The 21,905-nt window shown below is 48.3% G+C and overlaps 1 protein-coding gene across 1 annotated transcript in view; it reads left to right on the forward strand.

Moving 5' to 3' along the window:
* Nucleotides 1–20,708, forward strand: part of LOC143783345 (uncharacterized) — a 72,334-nt gene extending 51,626 nt beyond the window's left edge. The window contains exons 7-11 of the mRNA XM_077271749.1: nt 16,198–16,352; nt 17,196–17,478; nt 17,826–17,980; nt 19,902–20,184; nt 20,531–20,708. Of these exons, the coding sequence (XP_077127864.1) occupies nt 16,198–16,352; nt 17,196–17,478; nt 17,826–17,980; nt 19,902–20,184; nt 20,531–20,708 (1,054 nt within the window). The remainder of the gene's footprint in view (nt 1–16,197; nt 16,353–17,195; nt 17,479–17,825; nt 17,981–19,901; nt 20,185–20,530) is intronic.
* The last annotated feature ends 1,197 nt before the right edge of the window (nt 20,709–21,905 follow it).

The raw sequence follows: 21,905 nt of genomic DNA on the forward strand, positions 1-21,905 counted from the left end.
ATACTGACCAGCCGGTCCGCATGAATGTCCGAGGCTGGTACCCAAGACCTCTTCTCCGGCCCATAACCACGCCGGTGTACCAGGTACTGTAATGTGCGGCGAACTACTCGAGAGTCAACCACCTTGGAGACTTCAAATTCCAAATTGCCATCCACCAAGACTGGAGAAGGCGTCGGCGTCGCATCCACGGAACCCACCACCTTTTTTAATAACGATCTGTGGAACACGTTGTGTATCTTATAAACCGTAGGAAGCTCCAATCGGTTGGCTACAGGGTTAATGATGGCGGCGACCCTAAATAGACCAATAAACCTTGGACCTAATTTAAGGGATGGTATTTTGAGTTTTAAGTTTATTGTGGACAACCACACCCAGTCACCCACACTCAGGTCCAGACCTGGCACCCGTCTACTGTCAGCCACACATTTGTACCTAGCACCCACACTCAGCAAGCGCTGTTTCACTCTCCTCCAGACAGATGACAGTTGTGCTCCTAGCTGGTCCTCCTCCGGGACGCCAGCAGAGCCCCCTGACGCAGAGTACGAAATTGAGGATGATGCCCGTAAACACAAAAGAACAGGGACTCCCCAGACGATTCCTGGCGGTGATTATTTATGGCAAACTCCGCCAAAGGAAGGAACTTCGACCACTCCTCCTGATTGTCTGAAAGAAAGCAGCATAAATACTGCTCCAAATTCTGGTTCATACGCTCGGTCTGACCATTTGACTGAGGATGAAATGCCGAAGAATGCGATAACTTGATCCCCAGCCGTGAGCAAAATGCTCTCCAAAATTTTGCCACAAACTGAGTACCCCTATCAGACACGATGTCAGACGGAACACCGTGAAGTCTGACCACCTCCTGCACAAATACCTGAGCCAGAGTCTTCGCGTTAGGCAACTAAGGCAAGGACACAAAGTGCGACATCTTTGAGAACCGATCAACAACCACCAAGATGACCGTGTTCCCAGCTGAGGAGGGCAGGTCTGTAATAAAATACATGAAGATCTCTGTCCATGGCCTACTGGGTACCCCTAGAGGATGTTGTCATGTCGGACGCTGTTCATACTAGGGCGTTTGATAGACAGCGGTAATTCCGCTTTTGTCCACTATGTGCTCCGTGGCGTCAGCTAGATTTTGTCTAGCTGGTCCGGGGTTAATTTAGCTGGTGCTTGGATTGGAAGCTGGGCCAAGCCCACTGCCTTTAAATAGTTCTTCTGAACATTGGGCGTCGCCGATTATAGCTTCTGTTTAGTGCTAGGTTATTTCGGTCTGGAGTGGTGAGCTAGGAGTTGGAGTATCGTATCTGGTGGTGTATTTCCCTTTGTCTTATTTACTCCTTCCTATATTTGTATTTGTTTTGCCTTGTGCATTTATTGTGTATTCCTGAGTGACTGCGGCTTTGTTCATATTTTCAGTTATCCTTGTCTGTGCTAACTGTGGGTATTGGTGTAAGATCTCTTCACTGGGAGGTGGGTGGTGTTTTCAGCCTAGGGTTGAAACAGGAGATAGGGTGAGGGTGGAGGCCTGGACATGCACACCAGCAGTGTAAAATCTGGGAGAGGGACAGTCAGGATTTCCCTAGTCTGAGGGAAATTGCAGGGGCCCGGGTTAATAGCTCTTGCCTGCCTAGGCTTCCCGTGACATTATAATCGGCCAACATTATTTGTATTCCATGGATCCCATGACTTCCATAACCTGCCAGTTGGAGGCGCTGTCCCTACAGGTCACTGAGTTGAGGGGAGCAGTGCAGCAACAGGGACTAGCAGTATCTAATGTGCAAGCTGGAGCGACAGGTAGAGTTGCTGAGCCTAAGTTTCCTTTGCCTGAAAAGTTTTCTGGGGAACGCAGTAAATTTGTTTCTTTTCGTGAAGCTTGCAAACTATATTTCCGTATGCGCCCGATCTCCTTGGGTAATGAGGCTCAGCGTGTGGGCCTGGTGTTGTCATTGTTAAACGGGGATCCCCAAGCATGGGCGTTTTCTTTGCCATCTGATTCTGCTGCATTTGACTCTGTGGAGAGTTTTTTTACTTTTCTTGGAAACATTTACGATGAGCCTGACAGAATGGCTCTAGCAGAGTCTAAGATTCGCACAATTTGCCAGAGGGAGCGTGTTGCCGAGGATTACTGTTCTGAATTTCGCCGCTGGGCAGTCGACACTCAGTGGAATGATTTTGCGCTGCGGAGTCAGTTTATTCATGGGGTTTCTGGAAGGGTTAAAAAAGCCCTTCTGATGTACGAGACTCCTGTTTCTCTAGATTCCGCTATGAATCTGGTTGTCCGCATTGATCGCCGTTTGCGTCAGGGGGAGCATGAGATGCCGCCTATGGGAGAGGGTTTAGGTTCACGTGAGGTTGCTGCAGGTGAGCCCATGGAGCCTATGCAAATCGCAGGGGTGTCACATGTTAAGCGTCGAGCCCCTGAGCTCAGTAAGCAGGGAGCCTGTTTTTACTGCGGTAAAACTGGTCATTTTATTAACACTTGTCCTCTGCTGTCTAAGAAAAACGAAACGGCGGAAAACTTCTAAGCTCAGAGGGTGTGGAGGAGACCAATCTGAGCTTATGTATATCCTCAATGGTGGTTTCTCAATGCATGCTTCCTGCTAAGGTTATTATCGCTGGCAGTGAGCTGCCAATTACTGTTTTTGTGGATAGAGGTTGTAACAACTCTGCTGGCATCACGGCATGGCCTCGCATTTCTCACACTATCTTACCCACTGCTCCAGGCCATGATGTGGTTTCTGTTTCTTGCCAGCTCCATGTTCTATGTCTCTGCTCTCTGCATGCTTCATAGTTCTGTGTATAGAGGGGCGGCGCCTGAACTCTCTGGTTCTTATAGGAATCAGGTGCATCTGTCCAATCTGTTCCTGACCAATTGCCAGGAGACCTCCAGTATTTAGTTCAGCTCCACCCAGTGGTCTGGGCCTGTGCAATGTGTTAGCTCAGTTAGTGTCTTGCTTCTGAGTTTGCCTGGCCTTTCTCTGAGTTACTCCCTCTCTGGAGGATTTTCTGTGTTATTTCCTTGGTCTTGTTGTCCGCCCACCAGGAGGCAGTATATCCTGGTCCTAGTGTCTTTGTCCTTGTGTCTTGTTCCATTGCCTTGTCTGCACTTAGTCTTACCTCGGTCTCCTAGTCTTTGGCTTCCTTCCCTGTTGTCTTTCCTTGTATTCTCAGTCTGCTTACACTCCTCACTCTTGCAGCTCTGCCTGCTCTGAACCTTTGTTACTTTACCTCTGCTCCTCACTTCTGCGTTTCTGCTCCTTTCTTCTCAGCTTATCTTCTGCTGTTGCAGTTATCCCTTGCTGCAGCTTCTCTCCACATTCCTTGTGGCTCTGCTCAGCTTTGCTGCAGAGACCTCTCCCGCAGCTCCTCTCCGCTCCTTGCGGTTCTACCTGGCTCCGCTCCTTGTGGTTCTACCTGGCTCCGCTCCTTGCGGTTCTACCTGGCTCCGCTCCTTGCGGTTCTACCTGGCTCCGCTCCTTGCGGTTCTACCTGGCTCCGCTCCTTGCGGTTCTACCTGGCTCCGCTCCTTGCGGTTCTACCTGGCTCCGCTCCTTGCGGTTCTACCTGGCTCCGCTCTTTGCGGTTCTACTTCTCCTGCACTTGGCTCCGCCGCCAGCTCTTGGCTCCGCCTCCTGCCTGTCTGCACTTGGCTCCGGCTCCAGCTCTTGGCTCCTCCTCCTGCCTGTTTGCACTTGGCTCCGCCTCCAGCTCTTGGCTCCGCCTCCTGCGGTTTTGCACTTGGCTCCGCCTCCTGCTCTTGGCTCCGCCTCCTGCACTTCTGTTCTTGCCTCCAGCTCCTGTGCTTTCGCTCTGCATCCGCTCTTGCGGTCTTTTTCTACTTATTCCCAAGTCCTCGTGTCTGAACAGGTTCTTACTTGTTCTACATACCTGCCTGCAGACCGGTCCCTACCGGTTCTTCCAGTGTGCCAGTCTTGTCCACCAGTCCTGCCAGAGAGCCAGCCGTGCCTGCCTACCTGAGAGCCAGCCGTGCCCGCCTGCCTGACAGTGTTCCTGTTGTACCCGTCTGCCTGCCTATGTGCCAGCCGTGCCCGCTTGCTTGTCTATGTTCCGTTCCCCGGTGGGATCAGCAGCCACAACCAGACTCCACCCTGGAGTGGTACCTGGTAGCTCCCTATTGCACAAGTCTGACCTCACCATCAGAGGCTCCAGCGAACACCTAGGAAGCTACTTAGTTACGCCCCTTCCTGGGAAGTTTGGTCTGTGGTCCAGTGGGGCCACTCCCCCGCACGCCCGCGCCAACCAGTCTGGGCGCGAGCATGACAGTTTGCACAGGCCATGGCCTCCGCTGAATCCCATGTCCTACCGCTCGCAGAGCATGATGAACTTTTTTCCTGCCCGTATGAGCAACCTGAAAAATTTGTTCCGCCAAGGGTGGTTCAGATTGAAGAGACCTCTGACCCAATTATAGTCTCTAATGCTCTCTTCAAGCAACTTCAGGCCTATGAGGAGGAGCACTACCCAGCTGACCCACCTAGGTTCTGTGGGAATCCTGAAGAATGTCAGGGGTTCCTGAAACAGTACTTGCGCTACATCCTGCAGAATGCAGCTTGTTTTCCCTCTGACTGGGTCAAGGTGGGTTACATCATGTCCTACCTGGCCGAAGATGCTCTAATATGGATAACTCCCCTCTGGGAAGCAGGGGATCCTATTGTCATGAACCTAGGGGCCTTCCTGGTGGCCTTCCGTAGAGTCTTTGACAAGCCTCGTCCTGCTACTCCTGTGAAGTCTTCCCCATCTAGATCCGAGAGGCGCTCCAGACGACCGAAACCCGTGAAGAAACCCCCACGTCAAGCCATGACCGTCTGTGACCCTCGAGTTCCTCTACCCATTAATGCAGCTACCCGTGTGAAGCCTAAGAAGGTTGATGAGAGTGGGCTGGCAAAGCAGCAGCCTGAAGTCAGCCATAAGAAGGGCATACAATGTCGCTGCTGTTGTGAGGAACACCTGGATGGCCTCTGTCCAGGAGATCTTAAGCTCCAAAACCTCGGGCCAGTTGGAGAGGCTGCCCCTGGCGAGAGTACTTCCTCTCCATCTAAGTTAATGACTGTTTCTCTGTCTTCTGGGAGCTTTGGTGTGTCTAAGCCGCCTGTCATACGGAGTCGGTGTATGGTCTCCGTTCTACAGCTCCAGAACCCGGTGTGGGCGTTGCCTGATAATGGCCTAACCCTGCTAAAGAGCAGTCTAGTCCTACAAGGACAACTACAGCTCCAAGTTGGAGCCTTATACACAAAGAAGTTTGTCTTCCACATGCTGTCTGTTATGCCCATGGGTCATTCTGAGCCAAGGACTCTACCACCCGCTCTGGTCAAGAGTTCCAGTAAAGTGCTTCGTTTGAACTTACCCAGTCTTGAGAAGTGTCTGGTTCCCATGCGTCAAAGACACTCAGCAGTGTCATCTTCAGCTGGTCTGCTAGTCGACGAGTCAAGGTGTGCTGACGTCACCGAAGATGGGGAAACGGTGACGATGTCTCCACACATCTCCAGTGACTATACCAGTAAACACTTAGTAGTCGAGTCAAGGTGTGCTAATGTCACCGAACATGGGGAGGCGGTGACTATCTCTCCACACATCTCCAACGACTATACCTGTAATCCGTTCCTAGGAACATCCCCGCCGCTTGGACGATTTCTTCTGGATAACGGGCACAAGATGGTTCCTACGTTTATACCTTTTGCGTCCTTGTGGCCGGCTGGTGAAGATTTCAAAACAGAAGTTTGTTCACCTCAATTTTTCTCTGACCCGGTGGAGCTGATGCTCTCCACACTCATCTCTAATGACTTTTCCTATGTTCAGTATCCAGGAACTTCTCTGCTACCTGTTGGGCTAAAGTTGAACCCCGTGGGAGGGTTTCCAGTTTCCAAGTGTCTGGCTGGTGAAGATGTTAAGTCGGTAGTTTCCAAGTCCCTGCTTCTTGTCTACCCTGAGGAAATGGTCCAGTTCATTGAGAAAGCTAACCCCATTGGGTACAATGAGACTTTGCTATCCAAGATTTCTGATGAAGCTAACCCTGCAGAGCACAAAGAGACTTTGTTTTCTGAGATTCCTGGTGGCCCGCCTGCCGCCTTCTACCCTGAAGATGTCATGTTGGCCTGGACTATGTGTGCTCCCATCCTTCTTCTACAAGTTATTCTGGCGGGCTTGAAGAAGAGGGGCCGTAAAGGGGGGGGTACTGTAACAACTCTGCTGGCATCACGGCATGGCCTCGCATTTCTCACACTATCTTACCCACTGCTCCAGGCCATGATGTGGTTTCTGTTTCTTGCCAGCTCCATGTTCTGTGTCTCTGCTCTCTGCATGTTTCATGGTTCTGTGTATAGAGGGGCGGCGCCTGAACTCTCTGGTTCTTATAGGAATCAGGTGCATCTGTCCAATCTGTTCCTGACCAATTGCCAGGAGACCTCCAGTATTTAGTTCAGCTCCACCCAGTGGTCTGGGCCTGTGCAATGTGTTAGCTCAGTTAGTGTCTTGCTTCTGAGTTTGCCTGGCCTTTCTCTGAGTTACTCCCTCTCTGGAGGATTTTCTGTGTTATTTCCTTGGTCTTGTTGTCCGCCCACCAGGAGGCAGTATATCCTGGTCCTAGTGTCTTTGTCCTTGTGTCTTGTTCCATTGCCTTGTCTGCACTTAGTCTTACCTCGGTCTCCTAGTCTTTGGCTTCCTTCCCTGTTGTCTTTCCTTGTATTCTCAGTCTGCTTACACTCCTCACTCTTGCAGCTCTGCCTGCTCTGAACCTTTGTTACTTTACCTCTGCTCCTCACTTCTGCGTTTCTGCTCCTTTCTTCTCAGCTTATCTTCTGCTGTTGCAGTTATCCCTTGCTGCAGCTTCTCTCCACATTCTTTGTGGCTCTGCTCAGCTTTGCTGCAGAGACCTCTCCCGCAGCTCCTCTCCGCTCCTTGCGGTTCTACCTGGCTCCGCTCCTTGTGGTTCTACCTGGCTCCACTCCTTGCGGTTCTACCTGGCTCCGCTCCTTGCGGTTCTACCTGGCTCTGCTCCTTGCGGTTCTACCTGGCTCCGCTCCTTGCGGTTCTACCTGGCTCCGCTCCTTGCGGTTCTACCTGGCTCCGCTCCTTGCGGTTCTACCTGGCTCTGCTCCTTGCGGTTCTACCTGGCTCCGCTCCTTGCGGTTCTACCTGGCTCCGCTCCTTGCGGTTCTACCTGGCTCCGCTCCTTGCGGTTCTACCTGGCTCCGCTCCTTGCGGTTCTACCTGGCTCCGCTCTTTGCGGTTCTACTTCTCCTGCACTTGGCTCTGCCGCCAGCTCTTGGCTCCGCCTCCTGCCTGTCTGCACTTGGCTCTGGCTCCAGCTCTTGGCTCCTCCTCCTGCCTGTTTGCACTTGGCTCCGCCTCCAGCTCTTGGCTCCGCCTCCTGCGGTTTTGCACTTGGCTCCACCTCCTGCTCTTGGCTCCGCCTCCTGCACTTCTGTTCTTGCCTCCAGCTCCTGTGCTTTCGCTCTGCATCCGCTCTTGCGGTCTTTTTCTACTTATTCCTAGGTCCTCGTGTCTGAACAGGTTCTTACCCGTTCTACATACCTGCCTGCAGACCGGTCCCTACCGGTTCTTCCAGTGTGCCAGTCTTGTCCACCAGTCCTGCGAGAGAGCTAGCCGTGCCTGCCTACCTGAGAGCCAGCCGTGCCCGCCTGCCTGACAGTGTTCCTGTTGTACCCGTCTGCCTGCCTATGTGCCAGCCGTGCCCGCTTGCTTGTCTATGTTCAGTTCCCCGGTGGGATCAGCAGCCACAACCAGACTCCACCCTGGAGTGGTACCTGGTAGCTCCCTATTGCACAAGTCTGACCTCACCATCAGAGGCTCCAGCGAACACCTAGGAAGCTACTTAGTTACGCCCCTTCCTGGGAAGTTTGGTCTGTGGTCCAGTGGGGCCACTCCCCCGCACGCCCGCGCCAACCAGTCTGGGCGCGAGCATGACAGAGTTTCTGCCACAAATCTCATTGATGAGGAGTTTGCACGCACTGCTGGTTTTAAGATCGAAAAACTGCCTCATCCTTTCCGCATGGTCACCATCGATGCTGCTCCTCTCTCACAGGGGGAGATTACTGAATTTGTTGCTGAGGTGAAACTCCACATTGGGTTTCTACATTCCGAGCAGGTTACATGTAAGGTGCTCAAGAGTCTTCCTGCACAGGTGGTTTTGGGTTTTCCATAGTTGTCTACGCACAATCCGATTATTGACTGGAAAACTCCGGACATAATTCAGTGGAGCGAGTTCTGCCAGAAGAATTGCCTGGCCACATGTTTGTCTGCTGTGACTTCAAGCGTTCCGGAGTCACTTCTGGATTTTGTGGATGTGTTCTCTGAGAAGGGTTGTTCAGAGTTGCCGCCACATCGCCCCTATGACTGTTCTATCAGGTTTAAACCAGGGGCCAAATTGCCTAAAGCAAGGATGTTTAACATCTCCAGTCCGGAGAGACAAGCGTTAAAGGACTACATTGCTGAAAGTTTGAGCAAAGTGCACATGAGGCCTTCATCCTCGCCGGTGGCAGCAGGGTTCTTCTTCGTTAAGAAGAAAAATGGCAGACTACGCCCGTGTCTGGATTTCAGGGAGTTGAACCAGATTACGGTTCATGATCCATACCCTATGCCATTGATACCGGATTTGTTCAACCAGTTGGCAGGTGCTAAATGGTTTACCAAGCTTGACCTCAGGGGGGCGTACAACCTCATAAGAGTCCGTCAAGGTGATGAGTGGAAGACGGCTTTTAACACCCCTGAGGGTCATTTTGAAAATTTGGTGATGCCGTTTGGGTTGACTAATGCACCTGCAGTGTTCCATTTCATAAATGATGTGTTCTCGCATGTTTTGGGGAAATTCGTCATTGTGTACCTAGATGACATTCTTATATATTCTTGCGACCGTGATACTCATTTAGATCATGTCAGGCAAGTGTTACAGCTTCTCAGAGAGAATAAGCTGTATGCAAAACTTGAGAAATGTGTTTAACTTGAGAAATGTGTTTTTTCTGTTCAAGAGTTGCCTTTCTTGGGTTATATTGTGTCTTCTTCTGTTTTTAAAATGGACGCCGCTAAGGTGCAAGCGGTGCTGCATTGGGAACGGCCTGATAACCTGAAAGAACTTCAGCGGTTCCTTGGGTTTTCCAACTACTATAGAAAGTTTATCAAAGATTTTTCCATCATTGCTAAACCGCTAACTGACATGACTAAAAAGGGTACCAATTTCTCCGTTTGGCCTGAGGCTGCTGTACGCGCATTTGAATTTCTTAAGAACAGTTTTGTTTCAGCCCCCATTCTTGTGCAGCCAGATGTATCGAAACCTTTTGCTGTGGAAGTCGATGCGTCTGAGGTTGGTGTGGGGGCGGTACTATCTCAAGGCTCATCTTTGAGTGGTTTGTGTCCGTGCGCCTATTTCTCCAAGAAACTGTCATCCACCGAACGTAACTACGATATCGGCAACAGGGAGTTGTTGGCAATCAAGTTGGCCTTTGAGGAATGGCGACACTTCTTGGAGGGGTCGATTGATCAGGTTACTATTTTAACCGACCATAAGAATTTGCTTTATTTGGAGTCTGCCAAGCGTCTGTCTCCAAGCAGGCTCGCTGGGCATTGTTTTTCACGCGGTTGAACTTTGTTGTCACTTACAGACAGGGGTCTAAAAACACTAAGGCAGATGCTCTGTCCAGGTGTTTTCCGGGGGGAGAACCTCGGGAAGACCCAGTACCCATCCTCCAAAAGGGTGTTGTGGTTTCGGCTCTCACTACTGAGGTTGAGGCTGAGATTGCCGAGGCTCAGGAGGAGGTACCATCTGAGCTTCCTATCAACAAATCTTTTGTACCGCTTCATCTCCGCTTAAAGGTGTTGGCGGAGCATCATGATGGATTTCACCACTGATTTGCCCTCCTCAGCTGGGAACACGGTCATCTTGGTGATTGTTGATCGGTTCTCAAAAATGTCGCACTTTGTGTCTTTGCCTTCGTTGCCTAACGCTAAGACTCTGGCTCAGGTATTTGTGCAGGAGGTGGTCAGACTTCATGGGGTTCCGTCTGACATCGTTTCTGATAGGGGTACTCAGTTTGTGGCAAAATTTTGGAAAGCATTTTGCTCACGGCTGGGGATCAAGTTGTCTCATTCTTCTGCGTTTCATCCCCAGTCAAATGGTCAGACCGAGCGTATGAACCAAAATTTGGAACAGTACTTACGCTGTTTTGTCTCTGATAACAAGGAGGAGTGGTCGACGTTCCTTCCTTTGGCTGAGTTTGCCATCAATAATCACCGCCAGGAGTCGTCTGGGGAGTCTCCGTTTTTTTGTGTTTACGGGCTACATCCTCAGTTTTGTACTTTGAGCCAGGGGGTTCTTCCGGCGTTCCGGAGGAAGACCAGTTAGGAGCACAATTGTCATCAGTCTGGAGGTGTTATGATCCTAGTGGCAAGGATCGCAGGTATGACCAGCTAAGTAACTAAACAGACGACTAGCTCTGGGGAAGTGGTAACTAAATTGACCGCAACCTGATCCTATCCGCACACAACTATAGGTAGCCGTGGAACGTTACCTGAAAATCCTAGACGTCTCTTCACGGCCTGAGAAACTGACTATTCCTGGAGGGAAAGAAAGTCCTCGCTTGCCTCAGTGAAATGACCCCAAAGATATAGAATAGCCCCCCACAAATATTAACGGTGAGTAAAGGGGAAAGCACAAACACAGAGATGAAATAGATTTAGCAAATTAGGCCCGCTAACACTAGATAGCAGAAAATAGGAAGGGAACTGTGCGGTCAATTAAAAACCCTATTCAAAATATCCACGCAGAGATTGCTCGAGCCCCCGCACCAACTAACGGTGCGGGGGAAGCAACTCCGTACCCCAGAGCTTACCAGCAGCAAGAAATCACATGTTAGCAAGCTGGACTAAACTCATCATACACAGAAATCATATTGCAGACAGATGAGCAAAAAATATTCAAACAGAACTTAGCTTCTCCTGAAGAGGCAGAAAACGAAAATAATCAGGAGTAATCAGAATAGCACTGAATACATTGACAGCCGGCAACAAGTGGAAGTGAAGCAGAGCTAAATAGGAGCCTCCCTGGTGAATAACGAGGCAGCTGATCCAGCCACAGACCCGCAGGATAATAAACAAAGCCACCAGGGGGAGCCCAAAAACCAAAGTCACACAATACCACCTGTGACCACAAGAGGGAGCCTGAAAACGGAGTTCACAACAGGAGGAGAGTTAAACAGCGCCTGTTGAGTGTGGGTGCTAGGTACAAATGTGTGGCTGACAGTAGGCGTGTGCCAGGTCAGGACCTGAGTGTGGATGACTGGGTGTGGTTATCCACAAAAAACATAAGACTCAAAATACCGTCCCTTAAATTGGGTCCACGGTTTATTGGTCCATTTAGGGTCACTGCCGTCATTAACCCTGTAGCGTACCAATTGGAGCTTCCTACGGTATATAAGATACACAACGTGTTCCACAGATCGGTGCTAAAAAAGACGGTGGGTCTTGTGGACGCGACACCAATGCCTTTTCCAGTCTTGGTGGATGGTAATTTGGAATTTGAAGTCTCCAAGGTGGTTGACTCTTGTGTAGTGCGTCGCACTTTACAGTACTTGGTACACTGGCGTGGTTATGGGCCTGAGGAGAGGTCCTGGGTACCAGCCTCGGACGTTCATGCGGATCGGCTGGTCAGTATGTTTCACCGCCGCCATCTGGACAAGCCGGGTCCTATAAGTCGAGAGGTCCCTCGTAGAAGGCGAGGTAATGTCATATCGGACGCTGTTCATAATAGGGCGTTCGACAGACAGCGGTAATTCCGCTTTTGTCCACTATGTGCTCAGTGGCGTCGGCTAGATTTTGTCTAGCTGGTCCAGGGTTAATTTAGCTGGTGCTCGGATTGGAAGCTGGGCCAAGCCCACTGCCTTTAAATAGTTCTTCTGAACATTGGGCGTCGCCGATTATAGCTTCTGTCTAGTGCTAGGTTATCTCAGTCTGGAGTGGTGAGCTAGTAGTTGGAGTATCGTATCTGGTGGTGTATTTCCCTTTGTCTTATTTACTCCTTCCTATATTTGTATTTGTTTTGCCCTGTGCATTTATTGTGTATTCCTGAGTGACTGCGGCTTTGTTCATATTTTCAGTTATCCTTGTCTGTGCTAACTGTGGGTATTGGTGTAAGATCTCTTCACTGGGAGGTGGGTAGTGTTTTCAGCCTAGGGTTGAAACAGGAGATAGGGTGAGGGTGGAGGCCTGGACATGCACACCATCAGTGTAAACTCTGGGGGAGGGACAGTCAGGATTTCCCTAGTCTGAGGGAAATTGCAGGGGCCCGGGTTAATAGCTCTTGTCTGCCTAGGCTTCCCGTGACAGATGTAATGTGCCAGCTGGACGGGAGCGGGGCGTCTTAGCCCTAGCACACGTGGTACATGCTGACATGTACGAGACCACGTCCTGTCGGATTTTGGGCCACCAAAACTGACGCGACACCAACTCCAAGGTACCCCTAACCCCTGGATGGCAAGCCAGGACAGCTTCATGATGCTCACCCAACACCTTTAGGCAAAGATGGAGCGGTACAAACGATTTGTTAATGGGAAGCTCTGGTGGTACTTCCTCCTAAGCCTTGGCAATCTCAGCCTCAACCTCGGTCGTGAGAGCCGAGACCACTACACCCTTTTGGAGGATGGGTACCGGATCTTCCCAAAGTTCTCCCCCCGGAAAACACCTGGATAAAGCATCCGCCTTAGTGTTTTTAGACCCCGGTCGGTAAGTAACAAAAAAGTTGAACCTCATGAAAAACAATGCCCAGCGAGCCTGCCTGGGGGACAGACGCTTTGTCTGATTCTAAATAAAGCAGATTTTTATGGTCGGTGATAACTGTAACCTGGTGGACCGACCCCTCCAAGAAGTGTCGCCATTCCTCAAAAGCCAACTTGATAGCCAACAATTCCATGTTGCCGATATCGTAGTTACGTTCGGCGGGCGACAGCTTCTTGGAAAAGTAGGCGCAAGGACGCAACTCGCCCAAGGATGAGCACCGCCCCCACTCCAACCTCAGACGCATCGACTTCCACGGTAAATGGTTTTGATACGTCTGGTTGCACCAGAATGGGGGCAGAAGCAAAACTGTTCTTCAGAAATTCGAATGCGCGCACAGCAGCCTCAGGCCAGGCGGAGAAATTGGAACCCTTTTTCGTCATGTCAGTAATCGGTTTAGCAATAGTAGAAAAATCTTTGATAAACTTTCTATAATAGTTAGAAAACCCAAGGAACCGCTGAAGCGCTTTTAGGTTATCAGGCTGTTCCCAACGCAGCACCGCTTGGACCTTAGCGGCGTCCATTTTAAACCCTGAAGCGGACACAATATAACCCAAGAAAGGCAACTCCTGAACCGAAAATACACATTTCTCAAGTTTTGCATAGAGCTTATTCTCTCTGAGAAGCTGTAACACCTGCCTGACATGCTCTAAATGAGTATCACGGTCGCATGAATAAATGAGAATGTCATCTAGGTACACAATAACGAATTTCCCCAGGACATGTGAGAACACATCATTTATGAAATGTTGAAATACTGCAAGCGCGTTTGTCAACCCAAATGGCATCACCAAATTTTCAAAATGACCCTCAGGAGTATTAAAAGCCGTCTTCCACTCATCACCTTGACGGACTCTTATGAGGTTGTACGCCCCCCTGAGGTCAAGCTTGGAGAACCACTTAGCACCAGCCACCTGGTTGAACAAATCAGGTATCAGAGGCATGGGGTATGGATCATGAACCGTAATCTGGTTTAACTCCCTGAAATCCAGACACGGGCGTAGTCCGCCATCTTTCTTCTTAATGAAGAAGAACCCCGCTGCCACAGGCGAGGACGAAGGCCTGATGTGCCCTTTGCTCAAACTCTCAGCAATGTAGTCTTTTAAAGCTTGCCTCTCAGGACCAGAGATGTTGAACATCCTTGCTTTCGGCAATTTGGCCCCTGGTTTAAACCTAATAGTACAGTCATAGGGGCAATGTGGTGGCAATTCTGAGCAACCCTTCTCAGAGAACACATCTGCGAAATCCAGCAGTGACTCAGGAATGCAAGGAGTCACAGCGGACACACATGTGGCTAGGCAATTCTCCTGGCAGAATCCGCTCCACTGGATTATGCCCTGAGTTTTCCAGTCAGTCACCGGGTTATGCAAAGATAACCATGGAAAACCCAAAACCATTTGTGCAGGAAGATTACTGAGTACCCTACATGTAACCTGCTCGAAATGTAGGACCCCAATGTGGAGTTTCACCTCAGCCACAAACTCAGTAATCTCCCCCTGTGGGAGAGGAGCAGCATTGATGGTGACCACCCGGATAGGATGAGGCAGTTTTTCGACCGTGAACCCGGCCGTGCGCGCAAACTCCTCATCAATGAGATTAGTGGCCGATTCACTATCCACAAAAACAGTGATTGACAGCTCTCTGCCAGCGACCATAACACTGGCAGGGAGCATACATTGAGAGACCACCATGGAGGATATCCATAAGCTCAGATTAGTCTCTTCCACACCCTCTGAGCTTAGTAGTTTTCCGCCATTGCACTTTTCTTAGATAACAGAGGACAAGCATTTGCATAATGCCCATTTTTACCACAGCAAAAACAGGCTCCCTGCTTCCTGAGCGAGGGGGCTCAATGATGTGACACCCCTGCGATTTGCATAGGCTCCGTGGGCTCCCCTCCAGCAACCTCACGTGCACCTACGCCCTCCCCATAGGCGGCGTCTCTTGCACCCCCTGACGCAAACGGCGATCAATGCGGACAACAAGACTCATAGCAGACTCTAGAGAAGCAGGAGTTTCATACATCAGGAGCACTTGTTTAACCCTTCCTGAAACCCCATGAACTAACTGACTCCGCAGCGCAGGGTCATTCCATTGTGTGTCCACCGCCCAGCGGTGAAATTCAGAATAGTAATCCTCCGTCATACGCTCCCCTTGGCGGAGAGTGCGAATTTTAGATTCTGCTAGAGCCATTCTGTCAGGATCATCATAAATGAGCCCAAGAGCAGAAAAAAAAATCTCCACTGTGTTAAATGCAGCTGAATCAGATGGTAATGAAAATGCCCATGCTTGGGGATCCCCACTCAGTAATGACAACACCAGGCCCACACCCTGAGCCTCATTACCTGAGGAGATAGGAGGAATACGAAAGTATAACTTGCAAGCTTCACGAAAAATAACAAATTTACTGCGTTCCCCAGCAAACCTCTCAGGTAAAGGGATCTTTGGCTCTGCAACTCTACCTGCAGTTTCAGCTTGCACATTAGATACTACTAGACCCTGTTGTTGAACCGCCCCTTTCAACTCAATGACCTGTAAGGACAGCGCCTCCAACTGGCGGGTTATGGAAGTCATGGGATCCATGGGATACAAAATTTTGGGGCCGATTATAATGTCACGGGGGTACTGGGTAGACTAAGGCTGGTTACCCGGGCCTCTGCGATATCCCTCAGGCTAGGGAAAACCCTGTCTGTCCCTTTCCCTGAATTTACACTAATGGTGTGCTTGTCTGGGCCACCAGTCCTGACCCTGACTCCTGTTTCAGCCCTATGCTGAAACCTCCACCCAGTGATTAGACCACACACCAACCCCCACAGAAAGCACAGACAGGGAAAACTAAAAACGCACCACGCCACAGACACAAAGGAAAACACTATAATGTGCACAGGGCAAAACAAATACAAATATAGGAAGGAGAAATATGACAAAGGATAATACACCACCAGATACGATATTTCTTCTCCAAGACCACCACTCCAGACCGGAATCACTAGGCACGAAGCACAAGCTATAATCGGCGACGCCCAAAGTCCCTCAGAACTATTTAAAGGCAGTGGGTGTGACCAGCCTCCAACCCGAGTACCAGCTAGATTAACCCTAGACAACCTAGATAAAATCTAGCCGGTGCCAATGAGCATATAGTGGACGAATGCGGAATTACCGCTGTCTGTCGGACACCCTAGAGTAAATAGCGTCCGACATGACACTGTGGGACACCTCCAGGGCATGTGTCCAGATTCCTGAGTGTGTATTCTTGCACTATGTCCACTATATCGGGGCGTTGGGTGTTTTACATTCATTAATGTAATTGTCATTTTTATGGAGGTTTATATTAAAATTTGACCTATTGGAACCTGCAGTTGATCATCACAAGGCTTTGCTGTTTTTTTCCTCCAGATGCGGCACAGTCACGAATGATACCTTTGACACCTTTTCCTTCTGCTGTAAAGGGATGGAGGGTCGGTACGTCAGCGTGGTGATCCCAGGACGCTACGAGTACCTGTCACTCTGCGAGGTCGAGGTTTATGGAGACCTGGTCTGCACCCCAACAGGTCTGAATTTTGTATTGAAATAGTAAATATTATTACTATTATTATTTAATGGGCTTCGGCTTGCTCTCGAGACATAGCATCTTGATGGCTGAACATTCTGTAGGAAGATCTATCTTGTGCAAGCCTAGATAAGTCCACCTGGGTCTTCTCCGGCGATATCTTGTTTGTGTCAAGCCATCAGGTTGCTGGTCTTCCTCTTCTCCTTGTTCCTTCTATTCATCCGACCATGACGTCATTCTCCAGTGATTGATCTTTTCTTATGATGGGTCCATAGTAGGCAAGTCTTAGCTTGGTGATCCTTGCTTCCAGTGATATGTCTGGCGTGATTTGTTCTTATTGCCGTCCATGGTATTGATAACATCCTTCTCCAGCACCACATTTTGAAGGCTTTGATTCTTATGACTTGTTTCTTTATCATCCAGGTTTCACATCCATATGCTACTACAGAAAAGATCATACTATGTACAAGCCGCGTCTTAGTTGTCAGTGAAATGTTCCTCAAGTTGAAGACCTTGTCCAGCTTCTATATAAAAGAATATAGTAACGATATATAGTTTTTATTTGGACACAGGAGCCTCCGTTTTGGCACTGATTGTTCACTTTTGTGTTGGCAGGCTATATAGTAATTGTTTAGTTTTTGCTATGAGGCGGCACCATTCCTTCTTACATCTGAAAGGGGATGATGTTTTATGTTAAAACCACTGCCGCATTTTACATCAATGTCTCAGCTCATTTGCCTTCTCAACATAATTTGGATTTAAAAGGAAAACTGGAAAATAAGGGACGTCAAAACTCGCATGTATGCCCCCTCAGCTGAAAGCTCTTCTGGTTTTATTTCTTCAGGCCCCAATATAGCAAAATATGGAGAAGCCTCCCAGGTGTCTGTTTATCCGCATAAGATAATGGGCTACGCCATAAAGGCCATAGATGGTGGTAAAGACACAAATTTCTTCAACGGCTCCTGTACTCACACCAAACTGGTGAAAGATCCTTGGTGGAAGCTGGACCTCAAACAGACCTACAAGATATCAAATGTCATCCTGACAAACAGGATGGACTCTTATGAGAAACGCCTGCTTGGAGCCGAGGTCCGAATCGGAAACTCCCCGGACAACAACAACCCGGTGTAAGTTCAGCTTAGGAGCCAATAATTCCCTTTCCACTCTCATATATAAACCAACCACAGTCTCACTGTGTGTATTTCCAAGGTGGACTCTGCTTTCTTGTTTTGTGTTTCCCCAGAAAGTCCTCACTTATTTCCCTACAACTTCCTGTCTTACATTTCTCCAGAATCTGCCATCTTCTGTTTCTCCACAATGTCTCATCTTGTCCAATATGTCCACTGTGTCGGTGCGCTGGGTGTTTACTTTCGTTAATGTACAATGTGCCATTTTTAGGGGGGTTTATATTAAAATTTTACTTAATGGAACCTGCAGTTGATCATCAGAAGGCTTTGCTGGTTTTCTCCTCCAGATGCGGCACAGTCACGAATGATACCTCTGCCACCTTGTCCTTCTGCTGTAACGGGATGGAGGGTCGGTACGTCAGCGTGGTGATCCCAGGACGCTCAGAGTACCTGGCACTGTGCGAGGTCGAGGTTTATGGAGACCTGGTCTGCACCCCAACAGGTCTGAATTTTGTATTGAAATAGTAAATATTATTACTATTATTATTTAATGGGCTTCGGCTTGCTCTCGAGACATAGCATCTTGATGGCTGAACATTCTGTAGGAAAATCTATCTTGTGCAAGCCTAGATAAGTCCACCTGGGTCTTCTCCGGCGATATCTTGTTTGTGTCAAGCCATCAGGTTGCTGGTCTTCCTCTTCTCCATGTTCATTCTATTCATCTGACCATAATGTCATTCTCCAGTGATTGATCTCTTCTTATGATGGGTCCATAGTAGGCAAGCGCAGGTTCGAATCCTGCCGACTACGCCAAAAATGTAATGACCAGAGGTCCGAATAAGATCCAGTGAGTCACAAACCAAGACTAAGGCAGAATTCTTCAACAGTTGTTTACTCAAAGGCAAAATAACTAAGGTGATATGGAGAATACCAAGGCAGATGCACCCCAAAGATACACCAATTCAGCAGCAGCTGAAGTCACTGTGCCACTCTAAGGTCTCCTGAGAACTGTAGGCTCCAACAGACTAATATTCAATTTACCTAACAGAACAACTCAATACAAGAACAAGTGTAAATTGAATGTAGTGTTATCAATGGAGCCCCTGGAATGGCACACTGAGTATAACTTACACACATCTAATATTCAATACACCTCTAAGTAACGATTAAACACTCTGAACAGGGAAACCCGGGTATCTATGACTATTGGTACCGTATCCTGAGATAGATCTCCTCTCAGGCAGGAATCTGCACAGGCTGCAGCCAGTCCATATCTTCAGCGCCAATAAGTTACAGCAAGCTCCTCTTGTCTTGTCGGCCGATGCCGAGCCCAAACGCCGGGGACTTAGTTTAGTGGCCTCACGATGTTGTCTCTGCTTCTGTAGCTCCTAGAATTGTTCTCACAACAACCCGTCCGTCTTTATATCAGCAGTCTGTCCAAACTTGTTTCTCCACTAAATGCACAGGGACCCCACAGACTCTCAAATACGTAGTGGGTTTTCAGTAAAGTCTCAGTCTTTCAAAATAAAAGGTTAACTCTTCTCCAGGAAAACTTTAGCAACAAAAAGTCTCTCACAGAGTTAAACAAAAGGTTAGCTCTTCTCCAGGGGAACGTTAGCAACAAAAAGTCTCTCAAAAGCTTCTTTTTCTCCAACACACTTGCAGTAAATCAACACACAGTCTCTTTCAAGCTATCACTGCAGCTTCTGCTTTTCTTCCCGCCTTTTCTTCTCTGCTCTCACTTCCTTATCTGACACTTTACACACGAGACACCAGACCCCACCCACCAGCACACATTGTCTCCGGGAGTCTGGCAGTGTCTGTCCCTTGCTGCAGCAGGCAAAAACCACAGGGTCCTAGTGCTCTGTCAGTGGGACTACAGTTCACCCTCTTATGTCTGGCGTGATTTGTTCTTATTACCATCCATGGTATTGATAACATCCTTCTCCAGCACCACATTTTGAAGGCTTTGATTCTTATGACTTGTTTCTTTATCATCCAGGTTTCACATCCATATGCTACTACAGAAAAGATCACACTATGTACAAGCCGCGTCTTAGTTGTCAGTGAAATGTTCCTCAAGTTGAAGACCTTGTCCAGCGTCTATATAAAAGAATATAGTAACGATATACAGTTTTTATTTGGACACAGGAGCCTCCGTTTTGGCACTGATTGTTCACTTTTGTGTTGGCAGGCTATATAGTAATTGTTTAGTTTTTGCTATGAGGCGGCACCATTCCTTCTTACATCTGAAAGGGGATGATGTTTTATGTTAAAACCACTGCAGCATTTTACATCAATGTCTCAGCTCATTTGCCTTCTCAACCTAATTTGGATTTAAAAGGAAAACTGGAAAATAAGGGACGTCAAAACTCGCTTGTATGCCCCCTCAGCTGAAAGCTCTTCTGGTTTTATTTCTTCAGGCTCCAATATAGCAAAATATGGAGAAGCCTCCCAGGTGTCTGTTTATCCGCATAAGATAATGGGCTACGCCATAAAGGCCATAGATGGTGGTAAAGACACAAATTTCTACAATGGCTCCTGCACTCTCACTAACCTGGCGAAAGATCCTTGGTGGAAGCTGGACTTCAAGCAGACCTACAAGATATCAAATGTCATCCTGACAAACAGGATGGACTCTCATGAGAAACGCCTGCTTGGAGCCGAGGTCCGAATCGGAAACTCCCCGGACAACAACAACCCGATGTAAGTTGTGTTTAGGAGCCAATAATTCACTTTCCACTCGCATATATAAACCAACCACAGTCTCACTGTGTGTATTTCCAAGGTGGACTCTGCTTTCTTGTTTTGTGTTTCCCCAGAAAGTCCTCACTTATTTCCCTACAACTTCCTGTCTTACATTTCTCCAGAATCTGCCATCTTCTGTTTCTCCACAATGTCTCATCTTGTCCAATATGTCCACTGTGTCAGGGCGCTGGGTGTTTACTTTCGTTAATGTACGATGTGCCATTTTTAGAGGGGTTATATTAAAATTTTACTTAATGGAACCTGCAGTTGATCATCAAAAGGCTTTGCTGGTTTTCTCCTCCAGATGCGGCACAGTCACGAATGTTACATCCGCCACCTTGTCCTTCTGCTGTAACGGGATGGAGGGTCGGTACGTCAGCGTGGTGATCCCAGGACGCTCAGAGTACCTGGCACTGTGCGAGGTCGAGGTTTATGGAGACCTGGTCTGCACCCCAACAGGTCTGAATTTTGTATTGAAATAGTAAATATTATTACTATTATTATTTAATGGGCTTCGGCTTGCTCTCGAGACATAGCATCTTGATGGCTGAACATTCTGTAGGAAAATCTATCTTGTGCAATCCTAGATAAGTCCACCTGGGTCTTCTCCGGCAATATCTTGTTTGTGTCAAGCCATCAGGTTGCTGGTCTTCCTCTTCTCCATGTTCATTCTATTCATCTGACCATAATGTCATTCTCCAGTGATTGATCTCTTCTTATGATGGGTCCATAGTAGGCAAGTCTTAGCTTGGTGATCCTTGCTTCCAGTGATATGTCTAACATAGTAACATAGTTAGTAAGGCCGAAAAAAGACATTTGTCCATCCAGTTCAGCCTATATTCCTATATTCCATCATAATAAATCCCCAGATCTACGTCCTTCTACAGAACCTAATAATTGTATGATACAATATTGTTCTGCTCCAGGAAGACATCCAGGCCTCTCTTGAACCTCTCGACTGAGTTCGCCATCACCACCTCCTCAGGCAAGCAATTCCAGATTCTCAGTGCCCTAACAGTAAAGAATCCTCTTCTATGTTGGTGGAAAAACCTTCTCTCCTCCAGACGCAAAGAATGCCCCCTGGTGCCCGTCACCTTCCTTGGTATAAATAGATCCTCAGCGAGATATTTGTATTGTCCCCTTATATACTTATACATGGTTATTAGATCGCCCCTCAGTCGCCTTTTTTCTAGACTAAATAATCCTAATTTCGCTAATCTATCTGGGTATTGTAGTTCTCCCATCCCATGTCTGGCGTGATTTGTTCTTATTGCCGTCCATGGTATTGATAACATCCTTCTCCAGCACCACATTTTGAAGGCTTTGATTCTTATGACTTGTTTCTTTATCATCCAGGTTTCACATCCATATGCTACTACAGAAAAGATCATACTATGTACAAGCCGCGTCTTAGTTGTCAGTGAAATGTTCCTCAAGTTGAAGACCTTGTCCAGCTTCTATATAAAAGAATATAGTAACGATATATAGTTTTTATTTGGACACAGGAGCCTCCGTTTTGGCACTGATTGTTCACTTTTGTGTTGGCAGGCTATATAGTAATTGTTTAGTTTTTGCTATGAGGCGGCACCATTCCTTCTTACATCTGAAAGGGGATGATGTTTTATGTTAAAACCACTGCCGCATTTTACATCAATGTCTCAGCTCATTTGCCTTCTCAA

This window comes from Ranitomeya variabilis, chromosome 6 (genome assembly GCF_051348905.1).
Source record: "Ranitomeya variabilis isolate aRanVar5 chromosome 6, aRanVar5.hap1, whole genome shotgun sequence".
Taxonomy (NCBI): domain Eukaryota; kingdom Metazoa; phylum Chordata; class Amphibia; order Anura; family Dendrobatidae; genus Ranitomeya; species Ranitomeya variabilis.